Source organism: Spermophilus citellus, assembly GCF_964194105.1.
Source record: "Spermophilus citellus genome assembly, chromosome: 15".
In the NCBI taxonomy this organism is placed as follows: Eukaryota; Metazoa; Chordata; class Mammalia; order Rodentia; family Sciuridae; genus Spermophilus; species Spermophilus citellus.
Window position 1 is genome coordinate 27925745 of NC_138195.1, and position 25597 is coordinate 27951341.

The 25597-nt window shown below is 34.6% G+C and overlaps 1 protein-coding gene across 1 annotated transcript in view; it reads left to right on the forward strand.

Moving 5' to 3' along the window:
- Positions 1-25597, forward strand: part of LOC308634102 (ankyrin repeat domain-containing protein 26-like) — a gene marked incomplete at its 5' end in the record, with an annotated part of 48618 nt that overhangs the window by 10880 nt on the left and 12141 nt on the right. The window contains one exon of the mRNA XM_081267660.1: positions 1927-2025. Coding sequence (XP_081123786.1) covers positions 1927-2025 — 99 coding nt within the window. The remainder of the gene's footprint in view (positions 1-1926; positions 2026-25597) is intronic.

Below are 25597 nucleotides of genomic sequence, written 5' to 3' on the forward strand. Positions count from 1 at the left end.
AAATTTGCAGGTTGAATGTTTACTTAAAGCATGTACACTGGTATATTCTAACACATGAAGGAAGGCACCTAATAAGTAGTAAGGAAAAAGAAATGAAAGATATATGAGTGGCATATTGGATAAAGGCTCAGCAAGACATTTCATTGGGAGTATCACTAGAAGAGCTGAATTATTGATTCCATCTTCAAACACCTTCAGATAGGAAAGTTAAAAAATGAAGAAAAGGATGTGAGCATTGGGAACAAAGAATAAGAAAGGGAGAAATGAAAGAGTGCATAAAAGAAAAGAAGGTGGTGCATACATTGATGGGAGTGAAATTCATGTAATACTTTAGGAAGATGATGGAGAGGCTATTCCAAGTGTGGAGAGAATTTGTGTGCTTCCAGTTCCAAAACTTGTCTGAGAAGTGGAAATTCCCCACACTGCTTGTATTCCTCACTATTGGGAAGGCAGCAAGGATTAAAGTAGCTGATCATGCAGAGCTATTTTTTTTTCTTAAGTGAATATGAACCTTTGAACATAGCAAGCCATACATGTGTGTAATTTGATGTTATTTTAAAATGTTGGTACTCCTAGGAGAGAGCCACATAGTCTAGCACATGAGAATTAGGAAAAGAAAAATTGTATGATTTTTCTGGAGACATCAGGAAAACCACAGCAGGAAAATGTCCATCAAATAGTCTGTGACTTCTCATACAGCTTCAATTTGGAGTCATGACAGGGAGGGTGGGTGCCAAATAGAGATCAACTATGGGAATTGGAAGCTGATACAGTTCATCAGAGCTTCTGTTGCCTCAAAGAATCATCCAGTCAGCACCATGTTAAAAAAGGCACATTCTGTCTGAGCAGAGGAGGTCTGGAATTCTACATTCCCAAAGGCTTCTACATGTATTTTAATTTTTGGTATCCTGACCACATTCTATTTAGCAAGGTATAGATTTCCTTTTAGAAAAATCTGGATGAAGATCTGTTGGATATAAGTTCAAGGAATAACAAGATCCAGGGATGGCTTATATTTTCTTGTTATATCCAAACATGCTTTCTGACAAATATGGAGGACCCAAAAGTTGAAGTGACAGAAAGTATAATTCTTTAATATAATTGCTAAATATGGAGGAAAGAGACAAAGTGGGACTAGTTTGTACAGAGAATGTAACATTGTAAGCATGACAACCACCAATCAAGAGGATACTTTGAAAATGCTGAAATGAAGGGAAATGAGGAAGGGAGGAAGGAAGGAGGGAAGGAAGGAAGGAAGGAAGGAAGGAAGGAAGGAAGGAAGGAAGGAAGGAAGGAAGGAATTAGCTTGGTAATTTAAGAAATGATGAGGAAACTTGTGAAAATGTGGAAAGCAAATGAAACATTGCATTTGAAGCAAAGATTAGATTATTCCTCCTCCAGAGATTATGGGAAGCAGGAGGGTACATTGGCATTGGAAGACACCTAAATTATGCATTCTTCCTCTTCCATAATATGCAGGGAGGGGATATATGTTGTATTGACATTAGTTATTCGTAATAGATGAGGTTTGTTACAGGAACACTGGCTGGACTTTGAAAGATAGGGACTATTTCCCCATGATTCATATTTTCCCTCTGATGTTGGTGCTGGCAATGGGTCCTATAGCCTTGGTCATACAAGCAACACACTCTGTCACTGAGCTACATGCTCAACCCTAGATAGATAGGTAGTCATTTCATTAAATTTTTTCAGACTAACAAGTTATACCACAGCAGAGTAATGTTGGGAACCAAACACATTCTAGAGTTCAGTCTTTGAATACCCAATTTGTTACTTTGAGAATCAACTACATGGATTTTGAAAAGTAAAGGATATTCATATCTAATCATTCATATATATCTGTTTATCTCTCCTTTCTTATTACCAAACTCAAATAATTTGAGTTTCTTCTACATCATTTTTTAGATGATCTTGGTACATCTTCTCACAGGAATAGATTGAGAACAGCAAACATAGCTCAGCCAGATGATGCAAGAAATGTAGGCACACTGGTGTCCAATGCAGGTATGGAAAAAGATAACTTTTTAAAATAAACTGTTATTCTAAAGATATGTATCTCAGTTTAACAGTTCAAAAAGCTTTCTTTGATGATAATTGTGTATTCCACTGGCTTTTATCACAATTTTTCACATACTAAATCACAGGAGAACTTGAGGGATAGGCTCCATCATTGTAATAAACAGGTGCAAATAATTCTGGTGTGTCACTGTTAGGAGACACAATGTTACAGTCCTCATGCAGCCAAGATTTTTTCCTGTGGTCAGACTTTATCTGCATCAATCAGCATATTGCCATTGGAAAATGAACACTGTCCTACTTGATTTCTGGTTATGGAAATCATAATCTAGTTTTGGCATTCTGACTGCATGTTTTGTCAAACCTACATTCTTGGTTGTGTTTTTGTGTAACATTTGTTTTTTTAATTAATTTAATTTTTTACACAAATGGAGCACAACTTTTCATTGCTCTGGTTGTACATGATGTAGAGTCACATCATACATGGAATCATACCTTTACATGGGCTAATACTGTCTGTTTCATTCCACCGTCTTCTCCCCAACACACACCTTCTGCCCTCTCCTTCCTGCCTCTGCTCAACCTAAAGTTCCTCCATTCTTCCCTTTCCTCCCCCTGCTCCCATTATGGAGGAGCATCCACTTATCAGAGAATACATTTGCCTTCTGGTTTTGTGGGGTAGGCTTACTTCACACAGTATGATATTCTCCAACTCCATTCATTTACCTGTAAATGCCATAATTTCATTCTTCTTTAAGGCTGATCTTTAATATTCCATTGTGTATATAAACAAGTTTCTTTCCATCATCTATTGAAGGGCATCTATGTGGGTTCCACAGTTTAGCTATTGTAAATTGAGCTGCTATATATATTGAGATGGCTGCATAACTATAGAATGCTGATTTGAAGTCTTTTGGGTATATGCCGAGGAATGGGATAGCTGGGTCAAATGGTGGTTCCATTCCAAGTTTTCTAAGGAATCTTCATATTGCTTTCCAAAGTGCTTCCACTATTTTCCAATCCCACCAGCAATGAATGGTATACATTTTTCCCAAATCCTTGCCAGCACTTATTGTTGCTTAAATTCTTGATAATTGCCATTCTTACTAGAGTGAGAAGAAAGCTTAGATTTGCATTTCTTTAATTGCTAGAGATGTTGAACAGTTTTTCATACATTTGTTTAACAATTGTATATCTTTGTCTGTGAAGTCTCTGCTCATTTCCTTAGCCCATTTATTGATTGGGTTGCTTGCTTTTAGGTGTTAAGTGTTGGTGTTAAGTTTTTGTGTTCTTTATATATCCCGATGATTACTTCTCTATTTGATGTGAATGTACTAAAAATTTGTTCCTTAAATAGGTTCTTTCCTTCACCTCATTGATATTTTCTTTTGCTGAGAAGCAGCATTTTAGTTTGAATACTTTCCATTTATTGATTCTTGATTTTATTTCTTGCACTTTAGGAATCAGATCCTAAGCTGACATGATGAAGATTTGAGCCTGTTTTTTCTTCTATTAGGTGCAGAGTCTGGTCTAATTCCTAGTTCCTTGATCCACTTTGAGCTGAGTTTTGTGCAGGGTGAAAGATAGAGGTTTAATTTCATTTTGCTGCATATGGATTTCTAGTTTTCCTAGCACCACTTTTCTACAATGCATGTTATTGGTGCCTTTGTCTAGTAAGAGATAACTCTATTTATGTAGATTTGTGACTGTGTCCTCTATTCTGTTCCATTGATCTAGGTATCTATTTTGGTGCCAATACCATGTTGTTTTCATTACTATAGCTCTGTAGTATAGTTTAAGTTCTGGTACAGTGATACCACCTTCTTCACTCTTCTTCCTAAGGTTTGCTTTGGCTATTCTGTGTGTCTTATTTTTCCAAATAAATTTCATGGTTGCTTTTTCTATTTCTATGAGGAATATCATTGGTTTAAATTGGAATTGCATTAAATTTATAAAGCGCTTTTGGTAGTTTGGTCATTTTGATAATATTAATCCTGCTTATTCAAGACTTTCGATTTTTATTTCTTTTCTTTTTCCATGTTTGGTGGGAATATTTGAGAAAACTTGGCAAATGCCAATGTTTAGTATCCTTGTTTGAAAAAAAAAAGATATATACAATTACAAAAAAATGATCTTAATCTTGAATGTTCCTACACTTATCTTTACACCACTTGAATTCCCAGAAATTTTTAGGGATTCAGAATTTGATGTTTTTAGACTGTAATATGTTAGAAAAATTCTCACTGAATTGCTGGACATTGGTGCACATTACAATCTCTTATTCTTGGGGTAAAACAAAAGTTGTCCTTGATTCAATGAGTTAGAGACAAGTTTTTAAAACCGAGAGAACAACTCTCCTTAAAAACTAGTTTTAGTACTAACTTGACACCAAGTCTATGCAGATAATATCATTGAACATTAGTTCAACTTTATGTATCTGTTAAGTCAGTGCCCTTATTCCCTGACTTGATTGGGTTTGTACTATGAAATCACACCTATTTCATATTTTTCTCTTTCCTGTACATTATCATCTTGTACTGTTTTTTATAGAAGAAAATCTATTATTTCCAGGGTATTTCCTAAGAGCTATAAATTTACAGGTACTTACTTGTACCACTGAATTTAGTGTTCTTACTTCCTTTTGTTCTTTTTAAAGGAAGGGGTTTGAAATCAGGGCCTTTTGCATGCTAAGAAGATGCCCTACAACTGAGCCTCACCCCTAGCCTTGTCTTATTCATTGTTGAGCTTGCTATCCAAGAATCAGGAAATTATTAACAAAACACCTAAATGAGTGTCCTGGACCTAGGAACATATAAAAGTGAAAACCAACCAAGTAAACACAAGCAACTTACACAGTCCCTGTAATTCACCTCACAAATCATTTGATACTTTTATAGAGAATTGAGCAGAGTCTCATTTACCAGGGAATCATATTTATACCGATATTCATTGAATAAAAACTTATTTTATAATATTGTTTATATTGAATATTTTTTGTGGGAATTTCTTCATTTCAGGAAGGCATCTTCTTAATGTTGCATATTCCCTTGTACTTGTTAATCTCCTTCCATTTATCCAGATGTGCCTGACATCCACTATACACATAGCATTTAGAAAAATCTAGCTTCCATGAAATTATGTTCATGAACCACTAAAGGACATGAATGGGCAAGTATTTCAATGTTACTTCTAGTGCTTTCATAATATGACTTTTGCCCAACTCTCTATCATTAGTCCTTTCCTGTCTTCCCTTCCCTTTGGCCTTACTCCTCACTAATTCCTATATTTTGGGGCAAGCACACACCCCATTTAATACTCATCCTTCTCTCTTGCTACTTCCTGTCTTGCTTGTACTCTTTCCTGCACTCTGGCTGGGCTACCCTTACCTCTTAAGTCTCAGCTCAGGAATACCTCCATAAAAACCATCCCTGGCACCTTTTATTCATACTAGCACTACCAGGAGCTCAATCAACACTTAGAGGGTCCAATGAATAGACAGTTTACACCAGATGACCTAAAATATTGTCCCTTCCAGTTGAGCAGTAAAAGAGATTTACTTGTAAAGAAATCGTTGATGTCTCTAGTGGTGAAATAATAGTAGGGAAGTTGATGAATTGGTAAAGTAGGCCCAAGGAAAGAAGCCCTCATTAATGTCATCATAAGGAATTATAGCCATAATTAAGTAGCATTTCACAGAGCAAACTGAGTCTCAGGGACAGAAAAGGAATACTACCTCAGATATGAGGAACAGGGAGTAAACTGATAAAGATGTGAGAAGTTGTCAGTAATTTTTGAAGCCATTAATGATGAAAAGTAGATGATTCATATTCTCTATCAAGAGGTATAGAAGAGTGTATGGCTTGAATTTTATTTTTATGGCACTTTAAAATTTAATTTCTGGGGATTTTTTTTTCATTTGAGTAGATGAATTTGTGGATTAACATTTGAGATGTTTGTATGCATTAAAGCTGGTGACATGTAGTGTCCTACCAGGTGTTTTGATGAATTTTGGGATGAATAGAAGTATTTCCTAAAGAAATAATCCTAGGTGGTGCTGTGGAGCACACTACATTTATAGTGACTTGGGAGGCTGATGCAGACTGCTGGTAGGTTTCAGGCCAGTAGGGTGCTGGAGACAGACCCTGTCATGAAATAAACTAAAAAGACCTGTGGAATGACCTCCGTGGTAGACCAGGTGCCAACCATGTACAAGACCCTGGGTTGAATCTCTAGCAATACACACACACACACACACACACACACACACACACAGAAACACAGGCATAAAATCAAATGAATTGTAAGATAATAAAATAAGAATAAAGGAAGTACATATTTAACTAAAGATTATGGTCCATTAAAATTACTAATTGATAAAATAAAAAGATATTACTATTGTTTTATTAGACTATTGCTTTTTCTGTGCCCTCTATATTGTTTAATAACTGTCTACTTTTCTTCAGCAGCACTACATGTGGAAGTAGAATCAGAGAACCACCAGAGAAGGCTTAATGGCCCAGAAAAGAAACAGCCACATGTGTGTAATTATATAAATATTAATTGGTGGTTTCATAGTGGTTACTATGCTTTAGTAATGTAGAGTAGTTCAAATGCAATTGCCTTTCAGAATTGATTTATAAATCTATACATCATAGATTAATTTTTAATTTAAAACATTATAAATGGTTATGTATCTTAAAATGTGTTTATTTTCCATAGTAAAATTGCAAAACATTTATCCTTTGAAGTGAGGCCACTTTAAGATTATTGAATGTGCTCCCATTTGTATAATATCTGTAAATGATAAAGGAAAAATTTGGGTCTTATGAATAAACAACTGAAATTATGGACAAATATCAAGTTAATGGCAGCTTAATTATACTCATTGTGAAAGAGAGTGGTCATTCCCAGTCACTCAAAACTTTTAGTTTAATATAACCAGTGACTAATTGCCATAGTTCAAGAGTTCATTCTGCTTGACTTTGGAGCATATGGAAAGGCAGATAAAAGGATTATAATAAAAACACTAGTGAAAATGAAGGTCATCATTCCTACCAGAATGGAATCTTTGTTATTAGATAACAAACACCCATTTGCATTCAATGTAACATTTGGTACATCTCATTAAACACTTTTATCCATCATCTTAAGAGGACAATAGAAAATAAATCTACAGATTCAGTTGTTTGGTAGTTATGAAGATTTGGAAGTGTCTTATCAATGCATTGTTCACTCATGTTGCCTTTTTTTCTATGCTGAGGTTTGTGCTTATGTCCAGATAGATTCCTCTTTCACTGTTATAGATAGGTCTTTTACTGTACCACTTTTCCCATGGGGTGGTCACAAGTTACATCCTGGTCACAGGTTACATCTCAGTGTAAAATCCCCAATTTAGTTTCCATACTCATTGATGTCTTTCTCACAGGAGATAATAACCATCAGTCAGTTTGACAAAACATATATATGCTTAAAACAATTCTTTATTGAAAACAACCTCTTTAAACTACCATCTACAATGAAATGAAGTAAGAATAACAATCTAAAAGTAACTGGCTAAAGAATTTATCATTAGTAATAGTGCAACCGTCATTAGCCAGAAATTAGAAGAAGAAAAAAAGCATGGGAGGGCAGGGACAGATAAGAACACATGAGGAACCCATCCAAACTCATTCTATGAAGCTAGTCTAGTATCATTCTGATTCCAAAACTGAACAAAGACACATCAAAGAAAGAAAACTTGGGACCAATATTCTTGGTGAACATAGACACTGAAATTCTTAATAAATACTGGCAAATCACATACAAAAATACTTTAAAAAGACAGTGCAAAATGATCCAGAGGATTTTATGCAAGGCATGCAAGGCATTTTTAACATTGGAAGTCAGTAAATGTATTTATCACATAAGTAGACTCACATGAGTATCACAATAAATGCAAAGAAAGTACTCAATAAAGCACAGCATTCACTCAGTTTTAAAATACTAGAAAAGTTAGGTAAATGAGGAACATCCCTCAGAATTGTATGAGTTATATATATGACAAAACCAAGGCCAATGTCATTTTAAATGAAGACAGCATTCCCTCTAAAAACTGGAACAAGACAGGGCTGCCCTTTCACTCTTTCTATTCAACATATTTCTAGAAAAACTGGCCAGAGCGATTAGGAAAAAGAAAGAAAAGGGATACAAAATTAAAGGGATACAAAAGAAGAGCTAGAAGTATTTATGATTGCCTATGACATGACATGATCCTGTATTTAGAAGACCCAAAATCACCACCAGAAAATTTCTAGAGTTCAAAAATGAATTCAGCAAAGTAGCAGGTTACAAAATTAACAACCAGAAATCAAATACATTCCTATATTTCAATGATGAATCAGCTGATAGAGAAATTAAGGAAACTATCTCATTAATATAAGCCTCAAAAATACATGGGAATCAATCTAACAAAGGAGATGAAAGACCTTCATAATAAAAACTAGAGAACACTAAAGAAAGAAATTGAAGAAGACCTTAGAAGACGGAAAGATCTCACATGTCCTTGAATAGGCACAATTAATATTATCAAAATGGACATACTACCAAAAGCATTATACAAATTTAGTGCAATTCCTATTAAAATACAATATCATTATTTATAGAAATAGAAGAAGCAGTCATGAAATTTGTTAGGAGAAATAAGAGGCCCAGAATAACTAAAGCAAACCTGAACAAGAAAAGTGAATCAGGAAGCATCATAACACAGACATTAAATTATATTACAGAGCTACAGTAACAAAAAGAGCATGATATTGGCATCAAAACAGGCATGATGATCAAAGGAATAGAATAGAAGGCACAGAGATAAACACACAAATACAGTAATTTCACACTCGACAAAGGCACCAAAAATATACACTGAAAAAAAAAAAAACTGCTTCAACCAATGGCGCTGGGAAAACTGAAAATGCACAAGTAGAAAAATAAAATGAAACTCTTATCTCTCACACTGCACAAAAGTCAATTCAAGATGTATCAGAAACCTAGGAATTAGACCAGACACTCTTCATAATCTAGAAGAAAAAGTCTGCTTAGGAACCGATTCCTCAACAAGATTCCTAAAGCACAAGAAATAAAAACAAGAATCAATAAAGGGAATGCTATCAAACTAAAAACTTCTTCACAGCAAAGGAAACAATCAAGAATGTGATGAGAGCCTGAAGAATGGGAGAAAACTTTGTCAACCACACCTCAGACAAGGCATTAATTTCCCGGATGTATGAAGAATTAAAAAATCTCAACACCAAAGGAACAAATAACCCCATCAATAAGTGGGCAAAAGAACTAAACAGACATTATCAAAAGAAGAAATATAAAGGTCAAAAATATATGAAAAAATGTTCAACATCTCTAGAAATTACAGAAATGCAAAATAAAACTATGCTGAGATTATATCTCCAATCAGAATGGCAACTGTCATGACTATAAGTAACAATGAATGTTGGCAAGTATGTGGGTAAAAGGGAACAATTGCACATTGTTGGCTACACTTCAAAATAGTGCAACCACTCTGGAACACAGTACAGATATTCCTCATGAAGTAGCAATTGAGCCACCATTTGACCCAGTTATCTCACTTCTTGTTATATATCCAAAAGCCTACTACAGTGATGCAACCACATCATTGCTTGTACCAGTACAATGCACAATAGCTAAGCTATGGAACCAACCTAGATGCTAATCAATTGATGAATGGATAAAGAAATTGTGAGATATATCCATATATATGTATTTATATAACATATATATATATATTATATATATGTGACTTTATGATATTTGCTGGTAAAGGGATAGATCTGGAGACTGTCGTGTTAAGTGAAATAAGCCAATGCCCAAAAACCAAAGGTTGAATGTTCCCTCTGATATGTGAAAGGCAAGAATAGAAGTTCAATGGATTAGAAATGGGGAATGAAGGGAAGGAAGGTGGGTAGAAATAGGAAAGACAGTGGAATTAATCTGACATAGTTTTCCTATGTGCATATGAATACACTACAATGAATCTCACTATCATGTACATCCACGAGACTGGGATCCTAATTAGAATAAGATATATTTCATGCTTATATCAGTATATCAAAATAGATTCTACTGTAATGTATAACTTAAAAGAGCAAAGAAAAATTTCAAAAAACAAAACCTGAGGAGAAAAGGAAATAAAGAAGAGAAAGGATAGGAGTACATTTGAGAATGAGGACAAAGGTACAAATACCAAAGAGATAATGCAAATATTACCTAAACTTAGAAATGTGACACATAATGTGTGAAAACTGTATCGAAATGTTACAGAAAGCAAGATCAAAACCCATAAAAGTTTAACATTGCTCCTTACTGATGTAATTAAGATACAAACACATTTTTCTGAGTCTTGTAATTTTATAATCCACCATTGGAAGAAGATTTCATGTGAGTGATTGCATGTCAATATGTTCCTTTCTATCACCAGACTGAATAGGTTAACCCTGGTAGTAAATCAGTGTAGGCTGAGCTCCTCTCTTCCTTTCCCTGTAGGGCTTACTAAGGGAAAGTTGCCAGAGACAATAGTAATTTTACCTCCCTTTTTAAAAATTGCTATTTTTTATGTATTTATTTATACCTCAGTTGGAGGCATTGCTTTGTAGGAGCTGGGTGCTCAAACGTTTTGCCTAAGGAGGCTGTGGACCATTCAGTACTACAGACCATTAGTCTTCCAGATTCTGCCTCACTGTTCCTGGACCCTTCTCCCTCAGGATCCAATATACAGTTACTTTTATCCCTGCCATGAAGTTCAAACCACATATTAGAAATGGGCATTGATTTTCTTGACCTCCAATCTACAGACTGGCCATCAAATGGATTGTATTTCCTACCAACCAGAGTTTTCAACATTTCTGTACAACACTCTATTTTCTTGGCTCAAACTAATTTTCAGAGTGGGAGCCCAACAACCCAGTTAAGAGAGATGACCACTGTGTGTTGGAAGATTTTTCCCCTGCACAAAGTGTCAGCCATGAACCTTTTCGCATTGTGACTACCCCTGAAAGGTCTCTCTGAATCTGTAGAGAGGTGACTAGACCCCCCTTTCTTGGTGGAGGTGGCCACACTTCTCCTAATGTCTCAGAATATGGTGGAGTGTCCACATCTGGTAGTCTGGTAGATCTGGTCTCTATTGGGGATTGCACTCACCAACATTTTTGGAGAGCTTGTTTGGACATTCTAGCAGGGGAGCAAGCTATCTATGTTGGAAGAATGGTTTTCCTACAAATGTTTAAGGTTGCTCTTAGATCAAATTGGCACCCTTAGGAAGGACACAGAATGAGCACTTAGGAAGAAAATATGACACAGCCTAGCAAGACAGATCAGGTGAATCAACACTAGGGATCCCTGAGGTGGCAGATTTTGCACACAGAAGACTCTCATATCCCAGCCCAGGGTTTGTAGTAGATACAAACTTGATACTCCCAGAGCTTGATCAGCATTTAAGTGAAAGTGCCCTGGGTTTTTGTCCTTTATGAAAACCACTTGACTGCGTCTCCAGCTGCCCAGAGTTCTCAATAGATCTGGGTCTCAATTTCTCTATGGGGCATGATCTGACATGATCTTGAGGTGGGTCCCTGCTCATCCAGTGAATTAGTGTATTAGTTTAATCTTGGAACTATAATTATTAATAATTAGAGGGGTTTCTGATCTACTATTTAGAAGGTGTAGACAAAGGAGCCCTAGTGAGGATGTTTCCCTGTCCAAGCATTAGAATCTGTCAGGAAGAACCTGAAGCGCCCCAAATTTCTAGTGCCAGCTTGTGCAGAATTCAAGTCAGCCTTTGCCTTGACTGTTCATTTGGCCTATAGTAGATTAAATTTTGTTGAGATTGATGGGTTTCTCACATTTAGAGGAGTTTCCCCTTTCTAACATCACTCTGTCCTATGCACTCCTGGGATGTTTTCTTTTTATGAGTTCTGTTATCATTCTAAAGTTGTGACCCAGTGCTTACCCACAGATGCCCCACAAGTGTTGATTAAATTCCACTGAGATAGCTTTCAGGAGGTACTGAATGTTTCTACACTGCCTGTTTTCTACATGAGTATATATTTTTAATGTTATTTCTTTTTAAATTTTTTTTTGTAGTTGTAGATGGACAACATGCCTTTATGTTATCTATTTATTTTTATGTGGTGCTGAGGATCAAACCCAGTGCCTCACCTGTGGTAGGTAAATGCTACACCATTGTGCTACATACAGCCCCAGCCCTGATGTTCTTTCTTAAATGAAATAATGTACCCACTGTACCTAAAAGATAAGTACTATTATCTAAGTAAACAAAAATTCTTCTCAGTAGTTTATCCATCTCTTTGACTACTTTCTGTTTTTTTTTTAATAAAATGTTTTTTTTTAATTCTTGATGAACCTTTATTTATTTTTCTGTGGTGCTGACAATGGAACCCAGTGCCTCACATATGCTAGGCAAGCACTCCACCACTAAGCCATGACCCCAGGCCTCAACTACTTTCATTGCAATAAAAATTTTGCAAAAAATATTTAAATTTTCCTAAGCCTGTTTTAACCTAAGTGAAGCAGCTGTGACATATTCTAATTTTAGTCCCACATGACATCCTCTGAAGTCTTGTCAGTTATCTTATTTTAGCACTAAAATAGTCTGTCATTGTAGTATTTTAAATGTTGAATGCTTATATAAAAAGTGTATCTATAAAATTATGGTAAACTATGTAGTTTTTAATGTTATTGGCAGGGAATGTATAGTAGTTAGGCATACTGAAGTTGGTTCTTTGTTGAAACATGACACTGGTTTCTATTTTCTCTGAATATGTTTTCTGTGTTTCCTTCCATGTTCAGTGTTCAGAGCCAGTAGCCATATGAAGACAAAAGTTAGGCTTCATCTTGAAAAGATTTGGTTTTCAATAAATAGTTGTTTTTAATTTTTGTTGATTTCCAAAATGGTAATTTAGATGTCTTCTTAGTATGTGAATAGGAAATCTTTATGCAACTCACTATTGACATTCATTCCACCAGAAAATTTGTGAGAGTCCTTCACTGAGCTGTGTTGGACATCTATCTGCGCCTTCAGATCAAAGACAAAAGCGTGCAGTAAGTGTTCATATAAAAGGTAAGAACTATGCAGTATAACAATTTAGTTCCAAGTTCTTTGAACTAAATGTTTGCTTAAGACATGAGCACTGGCATGTTTTAATAACTGACAAAAGTGACTATTAAATAGTAAGGAAGAAGAGAAGTGAAATGATACTAAGTGGTATAACTTATTACTTTTCAACTACAGGTTAAGTTGGGAATGTCACTAAAGGAAATTAATTATTAGTTCCTTTTCCAGACATGCTAATCCCAGAGGAAAGTTGGTAAATAAGAAAAAGAAAGAAGAGGAAATGGAGACTAAGAAAGGCAGAAGATAGAGGGAATAAATGAAGGAAAAATGAGCAGGCTGATACAATTGAATTCATTACTACTTTAGAAAGAGCATGAGCAGCATATTAAATGTGGGAAGAATTTGTGAGCTTCTAGAACCAAAACTTGTCCAAGAAGTAGAATAAAATTTTCCCATTCCTCCCATCTCCCTCACTGTTGGAAAGCATTAGGGATTGAAATACCTGAACACACAAAGCTGTTTAATTTACCACATATAACAGCTATTTGCATCTATAGTTAGGTGTCATTTTAAAGTGTTGCTATTTCCTAGGACAGAATCATATAGTCCAGTACTAGATAATGGAGAAGAAATTGTAAGATTATGTATGGAAAGACAAGAAAATCACAACCTGATAAAATGTTCATTAGACTGTCTGTGACTTCTTATACAGTTTCAACTTGGGGAATGTGATAGGGAGGAACATGAGGCTAGATTCCCCCCCCAAAAAAAAAAAAAAAAAGAGAAGTTAGAAGAAGTGAAGGCAGATTCAGTAAAGATCAGAGATTCTCAATCTTTAATGAATCATCTGTGTGTGTGGGGGTGGGGACATGTTAAAATTGCACATTGTGAATAATTAGGATGGTGGTTCTACATTTTGAATACATTGTAAGGTGATTGCAGTAGTTCTGGTTTCCAGATCTCATTCTAATTAGCTCCAGTGTACCTTTAAAGAAATCTGGAAGAAGGGCCTTGGAATAAGAGTTCAAGATACAGTAAGATCAAGGCAGAAGAAAAGCTTGCTTTTATATCTATGCATGTTCCTTGTCAAGAGGAAGGGGGAAAAAGATGCAGTAGTAGAAGTTATAAGCCTCAGATGCTATTGCTAAATGAACAGGGAGGGATAAAGTAATGGGAATAATCCATACAAACAATGTAAAATGGAAAGTATCAAAACAACCAGTCTAGAGATTATTATTTTTAAAAGCAGAATGGCAGCATAAATAAGGAAGGAAAGAAAAAATGTAAGCTAATTAACTTGGAACTTAATGATGAGGAAATTTGATAAAATTTAATTCATATGGCTTCAGTATATTTCTTCCCTTTTAATCCAAATATTAGGTTATGGCTGCTACAGAGATTATTGGAAGCAGGAGGAATTGTTGGGATTGGAGTAATAGGGACATATATTTCATTGATATTATCTACTCATATGAGACTTATGTTGTCATAAGAGCATTGACTGTTTTTGAAATGATAGCTAATTGTTCCCCTAGTATTTTTTACCTCCTTTTTTATTGGGGCTTGGGATGGAACCCCTGCCATTGGCCTTGATAGGAATGAACACTGTTACTGAGCTACATCCCATCCTTGGTAATATAACCTACTTTTTCTTATAACTTTTAGTTGTGATTGACAAAATATACCTTTCTTTCTTTCTTTCTCTCTCTCTCTCTCTTTCTTTCTTTCTTTCCTTATTATTAGGTGCTAAGGATCAAATTCAGTGGCTCACATGTGCTAGGCAACTACTCTACCACTGAGCTACAACCCCAGCCCTATAACCTAATTTTTAATGAGATAGTCATTTTACTAAAATCTTTTAAAGACTGAGAAGATACACCACACCAGAATAATGCTGGAAACAAAATAAATTAGAGAGCTTATTCCTTGAATACCAAAATTATTACTTTGAATATCAATCATGCTGATTTTGAAATATAAAGGGTATTGATATCTAATTCTATGACTGTATTTACTGCTTTCTTTTTGATTATCATATTCTAAAATTGTAAGATTACTATATATAATTTCTTAGGTGAAGTTCCTACATCTTTTTACATGACTGCATCAAGTGACTTGAACTTTTGCATTTATATGAGAAATGTAAATGCATCAGGATCCCATAAGGGTATGTAAAATCAAGAATATTTTTAGTGAACAGTTTTTCTCAAAGCAAATAGCTAAACTGATCAATTGAGCAAATTTTCTTTAATGAGAAGTGTATATTCATTCCATCAGGCTTTTAGCATACTTTGTACTTCTTAAATTGCAGGACAGTTTGAGGAATATGTTCCATACCTGTAATATAAATGTATAAAAGTAAACAAATACAAAGTGAAAAAAAGCAACTTAGTCCATGTTGTTCGTTTCACATGTCATTTGGTATCTTTTTATAGACTGAGCAGAGTCTCATTTACCAGGGAATCAGATTTATACATGAATTCATTCAATTAAAATGCATTTTACAAAGGACACACAAAATATTTTTATAAGAATTCCTTCATTTCAGGCATGCATCATCTGAATTTTGCACTATTCCCTCAGGCTTGTTCATCTTCTTTCATTTATCCAAATGCCCCTGACATTCGCTGTATGCATAGCATTTAGAGAAATGTGTTTATGTGATCTTCTTTCCCGTGCAGTTATGCCCTTGCACCATTCCTTAAACAACACTAATGGGCGAGTGTCAGAAAGTCACCACTAATGCTGTTGTCATATGACTTCTGCCTAACTCTGTCTTCAGCCCTTTCCTATCTGCACTTTCCTCTGGCGTTACTATTCACCAGTTCCTATATTTTTAAACAAGCACACAACCTGTTTAATACTTGAATGCCTCTCCTGCTATTGCCTGTCATGCTCTCACACTTTCCTGCACTCTGGCTGGCTACCCTCACCCTGTAAGTCTCAGCTCAGGTATTATCTCTAGAAAAGCCATCCCAGACACCTTTTAGTCACCCTAGCATTTATAAGGAATTCAATAAGCAATTCAATAAAGAAATAAAGACTGTTCATTCATACCAGGTGACACAAAAGATTGTCCCCACAAGTCTAGATTCAAATAGGATTGACATGTAAATAAATAATTTTTTTCTTCAGATGGTAAAGGTATAGTAGAAAAATCAATAAAGAAAAGCCAATTACCCTAAGGAAAGAAATACCAGTTTTTTTGTGCAAAATCCATAATAATGGAAGAATTTACTTAGCAGACTGACTCTAAAATTTGGAAAAGTAGTTTGTCAGAAAAGTCCACAAAACTACTTCAGAAATAAGGAAGAGGGTGTTTACAAATGAAAGTATAGAAAGTATCAGTAATTTTTGAAAGTATCAATGATGAAAAGTTGAAAGTTGTTAATAAGTTACTCTTATGACATATGAGTTAGAAAACAGAGGACAGTGTAAACATCTATGTTTCTTTGGTATTTTTATATTTTGTCTCTCAGTATTTGATCATTTCTATTGAATGGGTGCATTTGTGGATGAGTCTTTGAAACCACTGTATGCATGGAACCTGGTGACCCCTAGAGCCTGTCCAAGTGATTTCTTTTGGATAAGTAGAATTATTTCCTGGAAAAATCCATATTTGCTTAGTGACTTGGAGCTCACCTGTAATCTCAGCTACTCAGCAGGCTGAGGTAGGAAAATGGAAGGTTTGAGGCCAGCCTACACACTGTGGAAAGACAATGTCTCAAAATAAAATTAAAAGTCATGGGATGGAACTCAGTGCTAGAGTACTTGCGAAGCATGTACAAGGCCCTGGGTTCAACCCTGTAGCACATAGGCACACACACATATCAGTGAAAACCAAACCAAATGAGATGAACTGCAACAAAATAAAATAAGATAAAAAGAAGTAGATGTTCAGATAAAGATTAAGCTTCATTTGAATTATTTATTGGGAAAATAAATATAAATTTTTATTAGGATGATAATGATGATGATGGTTGGCTTCTTTAATTCCAATTTGATAGAGTATTACATTTTTTGATTGTTACCAGTACATTTTTCAACAGCACCACGTTTAGAAATTACATCAGATGAAGAGCAAAATACACTTGAAGGATCTGAAAGTAACCAGTTACTGGTATGTAAAACATGTACATTTAAATTCCTGCTCTCATATTGTTTTCTTTGCTTAGTAATTAGTATATGCCAAATGCAATTACCATTCAGAATATTCTTTCAGAATCAATAGATCATATTTTAATATTGATTTTCAAAGTCTTTTAACTTATGATTAATCTTAAAATATGTCTGGTAACGTAGCAACTTATACCTAAATTTTGTCCTTAGAAAAGAGGTCAGTTTGTCAGAATATTGCATATAGGAAAACATTCTTGACTCTCTGAGTCTGGCTTATTTCATTGGGCATGATATTCTGCAATTCCATCCATTTACCAGCGAATGCCATCATGTCATTATTGCTTACGACTGAGTAAAACTCCATTGTGTACATGTACCACATTTTTTTTCTTTATCCATTCATCTGTTAACAAGCACCTGGGCGGGGTTCATATTTGGCTACTGAAAATTGTGCTGCTGTAAATTGTGCTGCTATATAACTATAGTATGCTGACTTTAGTTCTTTTGGATAATTATTGAGGGGTGGGATAGCTCGGTCATAGGGTTTTACATTCCTAGTCTCTTGAAGAATCTCCATATTGTTTTCCAGAGTGTTTGTGTTAACTTGAAGTTCCACTAACATTTATTATTGTTTGTATTCTTGATCATTTCTAGGGTTGTTGAACATCTTTTCATATCCTTGTTGGCCATTTGCATTTCTTTTTTCAGAATTATAAGTTTAGTTATTTTTCCCATTTATTACTTGTTTTTGCTTACATAAGCTTTGTAATTTGATGCTGTCCCAATTAATTGATTATTAATTTCATTCCTTGCCCTTTAGGAGTCTTGTTAAGGAAGTTGTTGACTCTACCAATTTGTTGGAGTGTTGAGCCTATGATTTCTTCTAGCAGGTGCAAAATTTCTAGTATAATTCCTAGGTCTTTGATCCACTTTGAATTGAACTTGTGTGCATTGTGAAGATATGGATCTAGTTGCATTCTTCTTCATTTGGTGTGTAGTTTTCCCAATGTTCAGAGCAAATGCTCTGAGGTTTTTCTCCATTCAGTATGACATTGGCTTTGGATTTTCATATTGGCCTTTACAATGTTGAGGTTGTTCCTTTTATCCTAAGTTTCTCCAGTGTTTTAACATGAATGGGACTTCTCTCTCTTTGATTAGTTTAGTTAAGGGTTTATCACTCTTGTTCATCTTTTTTAAGAATCAACTTTGTTGCATTTATCCTTTGTATTGCTTTTTAATTCTCAATTGCATGAATTTAAGCTCTGATCTTAATTATTACCTATCTTCTACTGATTTGGGAATTATATTGTTCTTTTTGATGGTATTAAAATATAATGTTAGATTTTTTTGTTTGGTATTTTTCTTTTATTTTAATGTATAAATGCTATAAATTTCCCACTAGGACTGCCTTCATACAGTCCCAGAGGTCTTGGTATTGTTCTATTCTCATTTGTTTTTAATAATTTAATTTCTTCCCAAATTTCTTCTTTGGCCAATTTCAAGGTGTTAAAATGGTCTCTAATTTTATCTGGTTCTTAACTCCTAATTTCATTCCATCATTATCTGATAGAATGCAAGGAATTATCTCTTTTTGTATTTGCTAAGACTTTCTTTGTGCTCCCAAATATTATCTGTTTTAGAGAAAGTTTCATGTGCCTTTGAGGGTAAAATGAATTCACTTCAATAGATGAAATATTCTATAGATGTCTGTTAAGTTCATTTCATTAATTCTACTTTTTACTCTTGGTTTATGTTGGGATGACCTATCAAATAATGACATGGTTTGTTGAAATCACCCAGTATTACTGTATTGAGTTCTATTCGATTCTTTATAATATTGAGAAAGGCTTGCTTTTTGTTCATCAGTACACCAATGTTTGGAGCACAAAGACAATCGTTTCATCTTGTTGTTGGTTTATTCCCTTAATAAGTATGAAATAACTCAGTTTGTCTTTTCTGATTAATTCCGGCTTGATGTCTACTTTGATAGGAGAGTAGCTACCTATAGGCCAGGTAGAAAATTATAGTCTCATTTTGTCTGGTAGCTCTTACTTCACTGCTTCCTTTCTGGACTTTGTAGGCGTGGAGGGCTGCTGCCTGCTCTGCCATCTTCAGTCTCTAAAGGACTTAGAATTCTTTGATTTCCACAGGAAAATTCCTGTAGCCCAGATGAAGGAGGAAGGGTGATGAGAAAGTCAAGAGTTACTCAGGAACAGCACCTTAGTAGGGAGCGTTCAGGGAGGGTATTTGAACCCTGAGGTGGGTGGGTCAGGGTCAGAGCTGGGTGTGTGAGGAGGGGCTGCCCAGCTGTGCTGGTAGGAGGGCCCCAACTCACTTTGACAGGCCCATCTGTGTCCCTGCCATCCAGTGGAGACCACCTGCTTTTGCTCCTCAGGTCCTTCACATCCACACACTGTCTTGCTTGGTGCGTATTGATATTGGCTCTTAAAATGTGTTAACTCCAGAGGAAGAATCAATTTAAAGGAAAACACTCTCTAATTTGAGAAGTTATGTACTTGATTTGAGGAAAAGGTTGCTTCTGGAGTGTCTATCCCTGTAGTAATGCAGAAATGTCTTAAACACAAAGAACCCAGTCTTCAAATTCTCTCCTTCTCATACATGCTCTGGGTCCCTAAAACATTCTCACCAGTCATTTGCTAAGATGCATCGAAGGGAAAATAAATTAAAGCCTGAACATAACAAACTAGAAACTGAACATTCTTCTAACACTGAGGAGGAGAATTTTCATAATAATACAGAAAATTAAAAACTAGAAGTTGTTATAGTTACAATGAGAGAAGACCAAGGATTTGATCTACAAATAAAAGTAACTATGAACATAAGTACTCCTAGTTGGAATTTAAATGCTGGACCCATGCTTAGGGTCTAGTAAGCCAAAGCCATCTTGATTCACGTCTTACCTAATCCCAAGAAGTGAATCAAATTACTCAAATAAAAAGGCACAGTATTTATACTGTTAAGGACACTTGTAAGAAAACAAAATCAAATCAAATTTTGTCCCAGAATCCATCATGTGATGCAGTGCTATAGCTGTAAGAGCATGGGAACTGAATTAGAAAAGGTGAGTTTCTCTCTACCACTTAGTGACAGAATAATAAAAGGATGTCTAGGTGAACACTTACTGCAAAACAAGGGAAGGTTTAGGAATGAGATAGTCATGTCTCAGGTAGAGGTCTTGACATTAGAGAAAGAAAAAGTTCACCTTCAAAATGGGAGAGCTATTCTCTTGTTGCTACTCTTGGTTTTTCTCAGTATCAATTGTATTCTGATTTCCTGCTTTGAAAAAGCTCATGTATTAAATGGTGTTATCTAAATAAGAAATTCTGTCTAGAAATTTATGCTTTCTTCTCTCTCCATAAAGAGAATTTCAGGAAAATATTCTCATGATCTTTCTTTCTCATCATCTTAAGTCAATCAATCTTACAAGTGGCCTGTGAACTGGGAAAGTAATTTAGACCTATACCATATGACCTTCTGAACCAAGATAAGCATAAAGAAGTTGCTGACAGAATGTAATAAGCTTGAGGTGTTTTTTTTTTTCTCCCTCTTGGTGTAAGATTAATTCATATTTATTTACACATAGACACACACACAAACACACAACACACACACAAACACACACACACACACACACACACACACACACACAAAGGAAATGTAAGGGAAAGTTATGGCTGAGATGGAATATATCCTTGTGCCTAGTTTTGAGATATGTTTTCAGACAAACTAATCTGTTTATTGTGCTTTTATCTGTATAAATTTATCTGTTTTATCAAACCATTGAAACATAATTCTATTATGAGCACTTTAAATATCTTACAAGTATATATACTTCTTTTAAAGTCACTTCTGTTAAGTGTTTCTGTTTCAGTCAGCCCTTTACTTTAGGTTGTTTTGAAAAATTTGTTAATCTTGGTATGTTTGATCTTATCACATAAAGAAGCATTAAATCTCAGCCCCAAATTCTGTACTTGATTTCAATGTAGAACATGGATGTCTGAAGTTCTAAGTTTTAAATATAGACAAAATCTAGACATATCATTTTAAAAATAAATGTAGTAGCATATGAACTAGGAGGCTTCCCATCTCCCAAGAAATAATTGGTTTACTTTTTCTGGATAATTTATCTGATGCAGAATTGTGAAATTGTGGTAACTTTCCATGCTACCAAAATGCTAGGTAGTGCCAATTGGGAGTCATTAAAACTTTCTTGGTTTTACTCCCAAGTAGATAATGGGGCTAATGCAGATAACCAGTCTGGGAAGCATCTCATTTTCCAGTATTCCATAGTTACAAGGTAGCAATTTTGTCCTGCTCCTTGTGTTGCAGCAAATTTTAGTTCAAATGTTGCAATGAGCACCTTCACTCTTTTGCTCTCCCTGTATCCAAATGACAAAAGAATTGCACAAGACAAGGTGGGGGAGGTTGGAGACTAGCTTAATGCAGAAAGGGGAAATCTTCCTATTTACTGAGGCTCAACAATGACACAGTCCCTGAATTGGGGTGTTTAATGTACAATCCAGGTAGGAAAGAGAGAAGAGGACTCCTTTCCTATCCTTTTCTTTTTATGTCTGCCAGAGCTACAGGGAGTGTAAATGCTAGATAGCAAAAAAGGCTCAAAATAAAAGCATGGAATGAAAAATTGTTCTATTTGAAATTTTGGAAAACTCTTGTTATTTCCACTCAAACAAAAATGAAGCAGAATTGGCAAAATTTTTCAATGATATTTTATAAAATTAAAGGAAGCTCAAAATATTTTACAGGCTGAAATAATGACAATTAAACTAAATCAGGAGGTAAAATCAAGGACAAAAGCAGAAAAAAGAAACCTTTTTTATTAGAAAGTAGCATGATCATCCTTATCATTCATTAAAGGTAGAGGAAAAAAAGATAAAGCACCCAACTGAAACAAAAGAATCACAAAACCTATGTGAAGGTACTGAAGATACTGATTATAATGATGAACCCATGGAACAGACAAAGAGCAGAAAAAATGATCATGAGCCTTTTTCTCTTACAAAGAGTCAAGAACATGATGGGTAAGCATGTGGCAGTACTCCACAGTAGATAATTATTATTCTCCTCTAAATCTCATTCTAATTTGGTCTAACATTCACGATTGAGAAACACTAAGCTTTACCTGGGGATATTCAACCTTGCAATGTTTCCAGAAAAAAATGAAAGTAAACAATGAGATACCATTTTATTATGAATGTATTGATGAATTTTATTTAAAATGTAATAACTAAGATAGGGAACTGTGATGAAGAGAACATTCTCATACAGTGTTTATAAATTAAATTTATCAGCACTTTTGGAAGGGTAATTTAGAGGCATGTACCAAAGATTTAGAATATTATTCGTCAAACCTAACAGCCTCACTTCTATTCCTGGATCCTTCTTGGAATGGAAAATATACTTGTAAATGCATGCCTGCCCACATATATTAAGGACAAATATTATATGATATACATAATGCATATAATATATATGAATATTTCTCATATGCATAACAGGAACATTAAATGCAATATATGTGTTAAGGATATATATATATATACACACACACACACACACACACACACACACACACATATTTATTTATTTATTTAAGGGTATTTATTATAGCACTGTTATATCATTAAGTGAGAATCTAAATTCCTATCAATAAGGAAACAGTTAAATTTCCATATCTATAAACTAATGTAGTAAGCAATCATTTAAAAAATGAGGTTGGTTCTATAGCATACTGTCAATTTCACATTAAAGTACACTTACAACAGTTGCATGACACCTCTTAAACAAATTTTGTTCTAATTCTTGAGAGTATAGATATGATTTTGTATGGTACTCTAAAATATCAGGTGTATCGACTTGATAGGTGTTTAGATTCTCAGGAAAATGGAAAGTTTGTTTGTGCACAACAGAAAAGTGAACTATCCACAACCTACTACTAAATATTGCTTTGATATTTTAAAGTATACAAACCTTGCTTCCCCATACCATCAGTGGCATTGAAAATGGATTTTGTGCTCAGGAAGTATTTGTGAAATGCATGAATACACTGTTGGATTATCATACCTGTTGATAAATTTCTTTAGAAAAAAAAAATCTTTAGTTTACCAAAACTAAACTAGCTTTTAAACTATGTTTTAAAACATATTGGCACAATTCAAAAATTATTATTTATAATTATCACCATATATGGAATAATAATGTAGATTGATCTGCTATTCTGTGTCTTAAAAACACCAGAAGAGAATTATTACTTGTCATAGTATATTGTGATACACACGTTTAGAACCTGGAATCTATTTTGGGGGTTTGCTGCTGACCATTTCTATGCCTTTAAGCAAGTTACTTGGCCTTTCTTTGCCTAGTTTCTTCCTTTGTATAATACATTATATAGTATCTGCCTTATGGAATTATGAAGATGATAACAAGTTGAACCCATGTAGAGTGTTAGAAAAATGCACAGTAATTGCATTGTAGGTTTTGAAAAATTAACTCATATCATTATACAAAAAGACTTTCCCTTATATAAGGATTTAAGCCATATTTTACTATGAGGTTTGAGTCCTTGGTAAAAATTTGTCTTTTATTTTGATCATAATAGCAGAATCTGCTGTATTTATTTCTATTAAAGAATTCAAGTAACATGATACTTTTCCTTTGGCTGTCAAATAGTGTGATCTAAATTTTATTTTTCTAATATTCTTTATGTAGTATTATTTTTTGTCCCTTAATGTTCCTCTTTCTGTTTATGATTGCAGAAAATGATTGTACTTTAAATAGCCTGTAAAATTTATGAATAGGAGAAATAATAACAAATGTAAAGATTTTACATAAAATATATTATACATTCTTATTAACATATTAATATTTACCTGAAAGGATTTTATGTGTGTGTCTTTTCTTTTATTAGGGCCAGAGAGAAAGCATCTAACTCAAAGAGAAAGGTATTGTTAAAAATAATAAAAGGTAGTATTTTATTCAAAAACACACTGTGAAAGGCTAAGTGATATAATTTTAAAATTTATATTGTATTGTAAAATGTAACATGAACCAGGAATGGTAGTGCATCCCTGTAATCCCAGCGGCTGGGGAGGCAGAAGCAGGAGGATTGAGAGTTCAAACCAGCCTCAGCAAAAACGAGGTGCTAAGCAACTCAGTGAGACCCTGTCTCTAAATAAAGTACAGAATAGGGTGGAATGTGGCTCAGTGGACAGATGCCCCCGAATTCGATCCCCAGTTCCTTCACCCTGCCCCCAGGAAAAAAAAACATGTAACCTGAAATAATAGAGAATCTTTTTAGGTAAAGGCTTCTACTTTGGGAAAGTGATTAAGAAATAGTCACCACTGATAAAGACATCCTTTTGACAGAAACTAGCTGTTATTTAACAAATACCTGTGTTTTGCATATAAAATAACATACAGATGTTCCTTCTATGAATTTAGTACATGGTATAAATATTTGAGGGACATTTAGAAATCATATTTTTTTTACAGGTCAAAACAATGGCCAATGTCATGGAAAACTTTGATAACTTAAGTAAGTCATGTCAAACAGCTTCAGAGGATTGTGAGTTGGCTTACGCTAATGATAAGAAAATTTTACAGTTGATTGAACAAAATAAAACATCATGTAAAGGTAGGGCCTTTGCATAAAAATTAGGCCTTTTATGTATATTATAATAATAGATGCATAAATAAGAAATATTATTATGTTATAATAATAATACAATAACATTGCTTAGCAGTGCACCAGGGAGAGGTGATGTTTTATAGCTGTTCCTATCAGAAATATACGTTATATTAAAATAGATGGAAAACTGTGTTTCACTCTGAGCCAAAGAGCTAGGATAATTCCCACTGCACTTTTCTTTGTGAATGGCACCCTGGCTCCTTTTGTTGGCTGTGTTGCTCTCTTGTGCCTTGATCATGATCTTTGTCTCTTATGCCTTGATCATGATCATTGTCTATCTGAAGTCTGCAGTAACCTTACACCTGTTTTTCCTGCTACCCCACCTCCTAAAACCATGCCCTAGCCTGCAACCATAATTATACATTTTTAAAAATTCAGATATGATCATGTTAAGCCTACCCTTAAAACCTAGCTCTCACATATTTTTGCTATAAGGTGAAAAAGATTTCAGTCCTCTTGCTTATCCTGCATTGATGTGCCCCAACCTCTGTCTTAGATGTGTGTCCTTAGAGTATAGCTTTTTGTTTTAAAAGTTTCAATGTGAGATATTATTGAAAATATGATAAACTGCACATATGTAA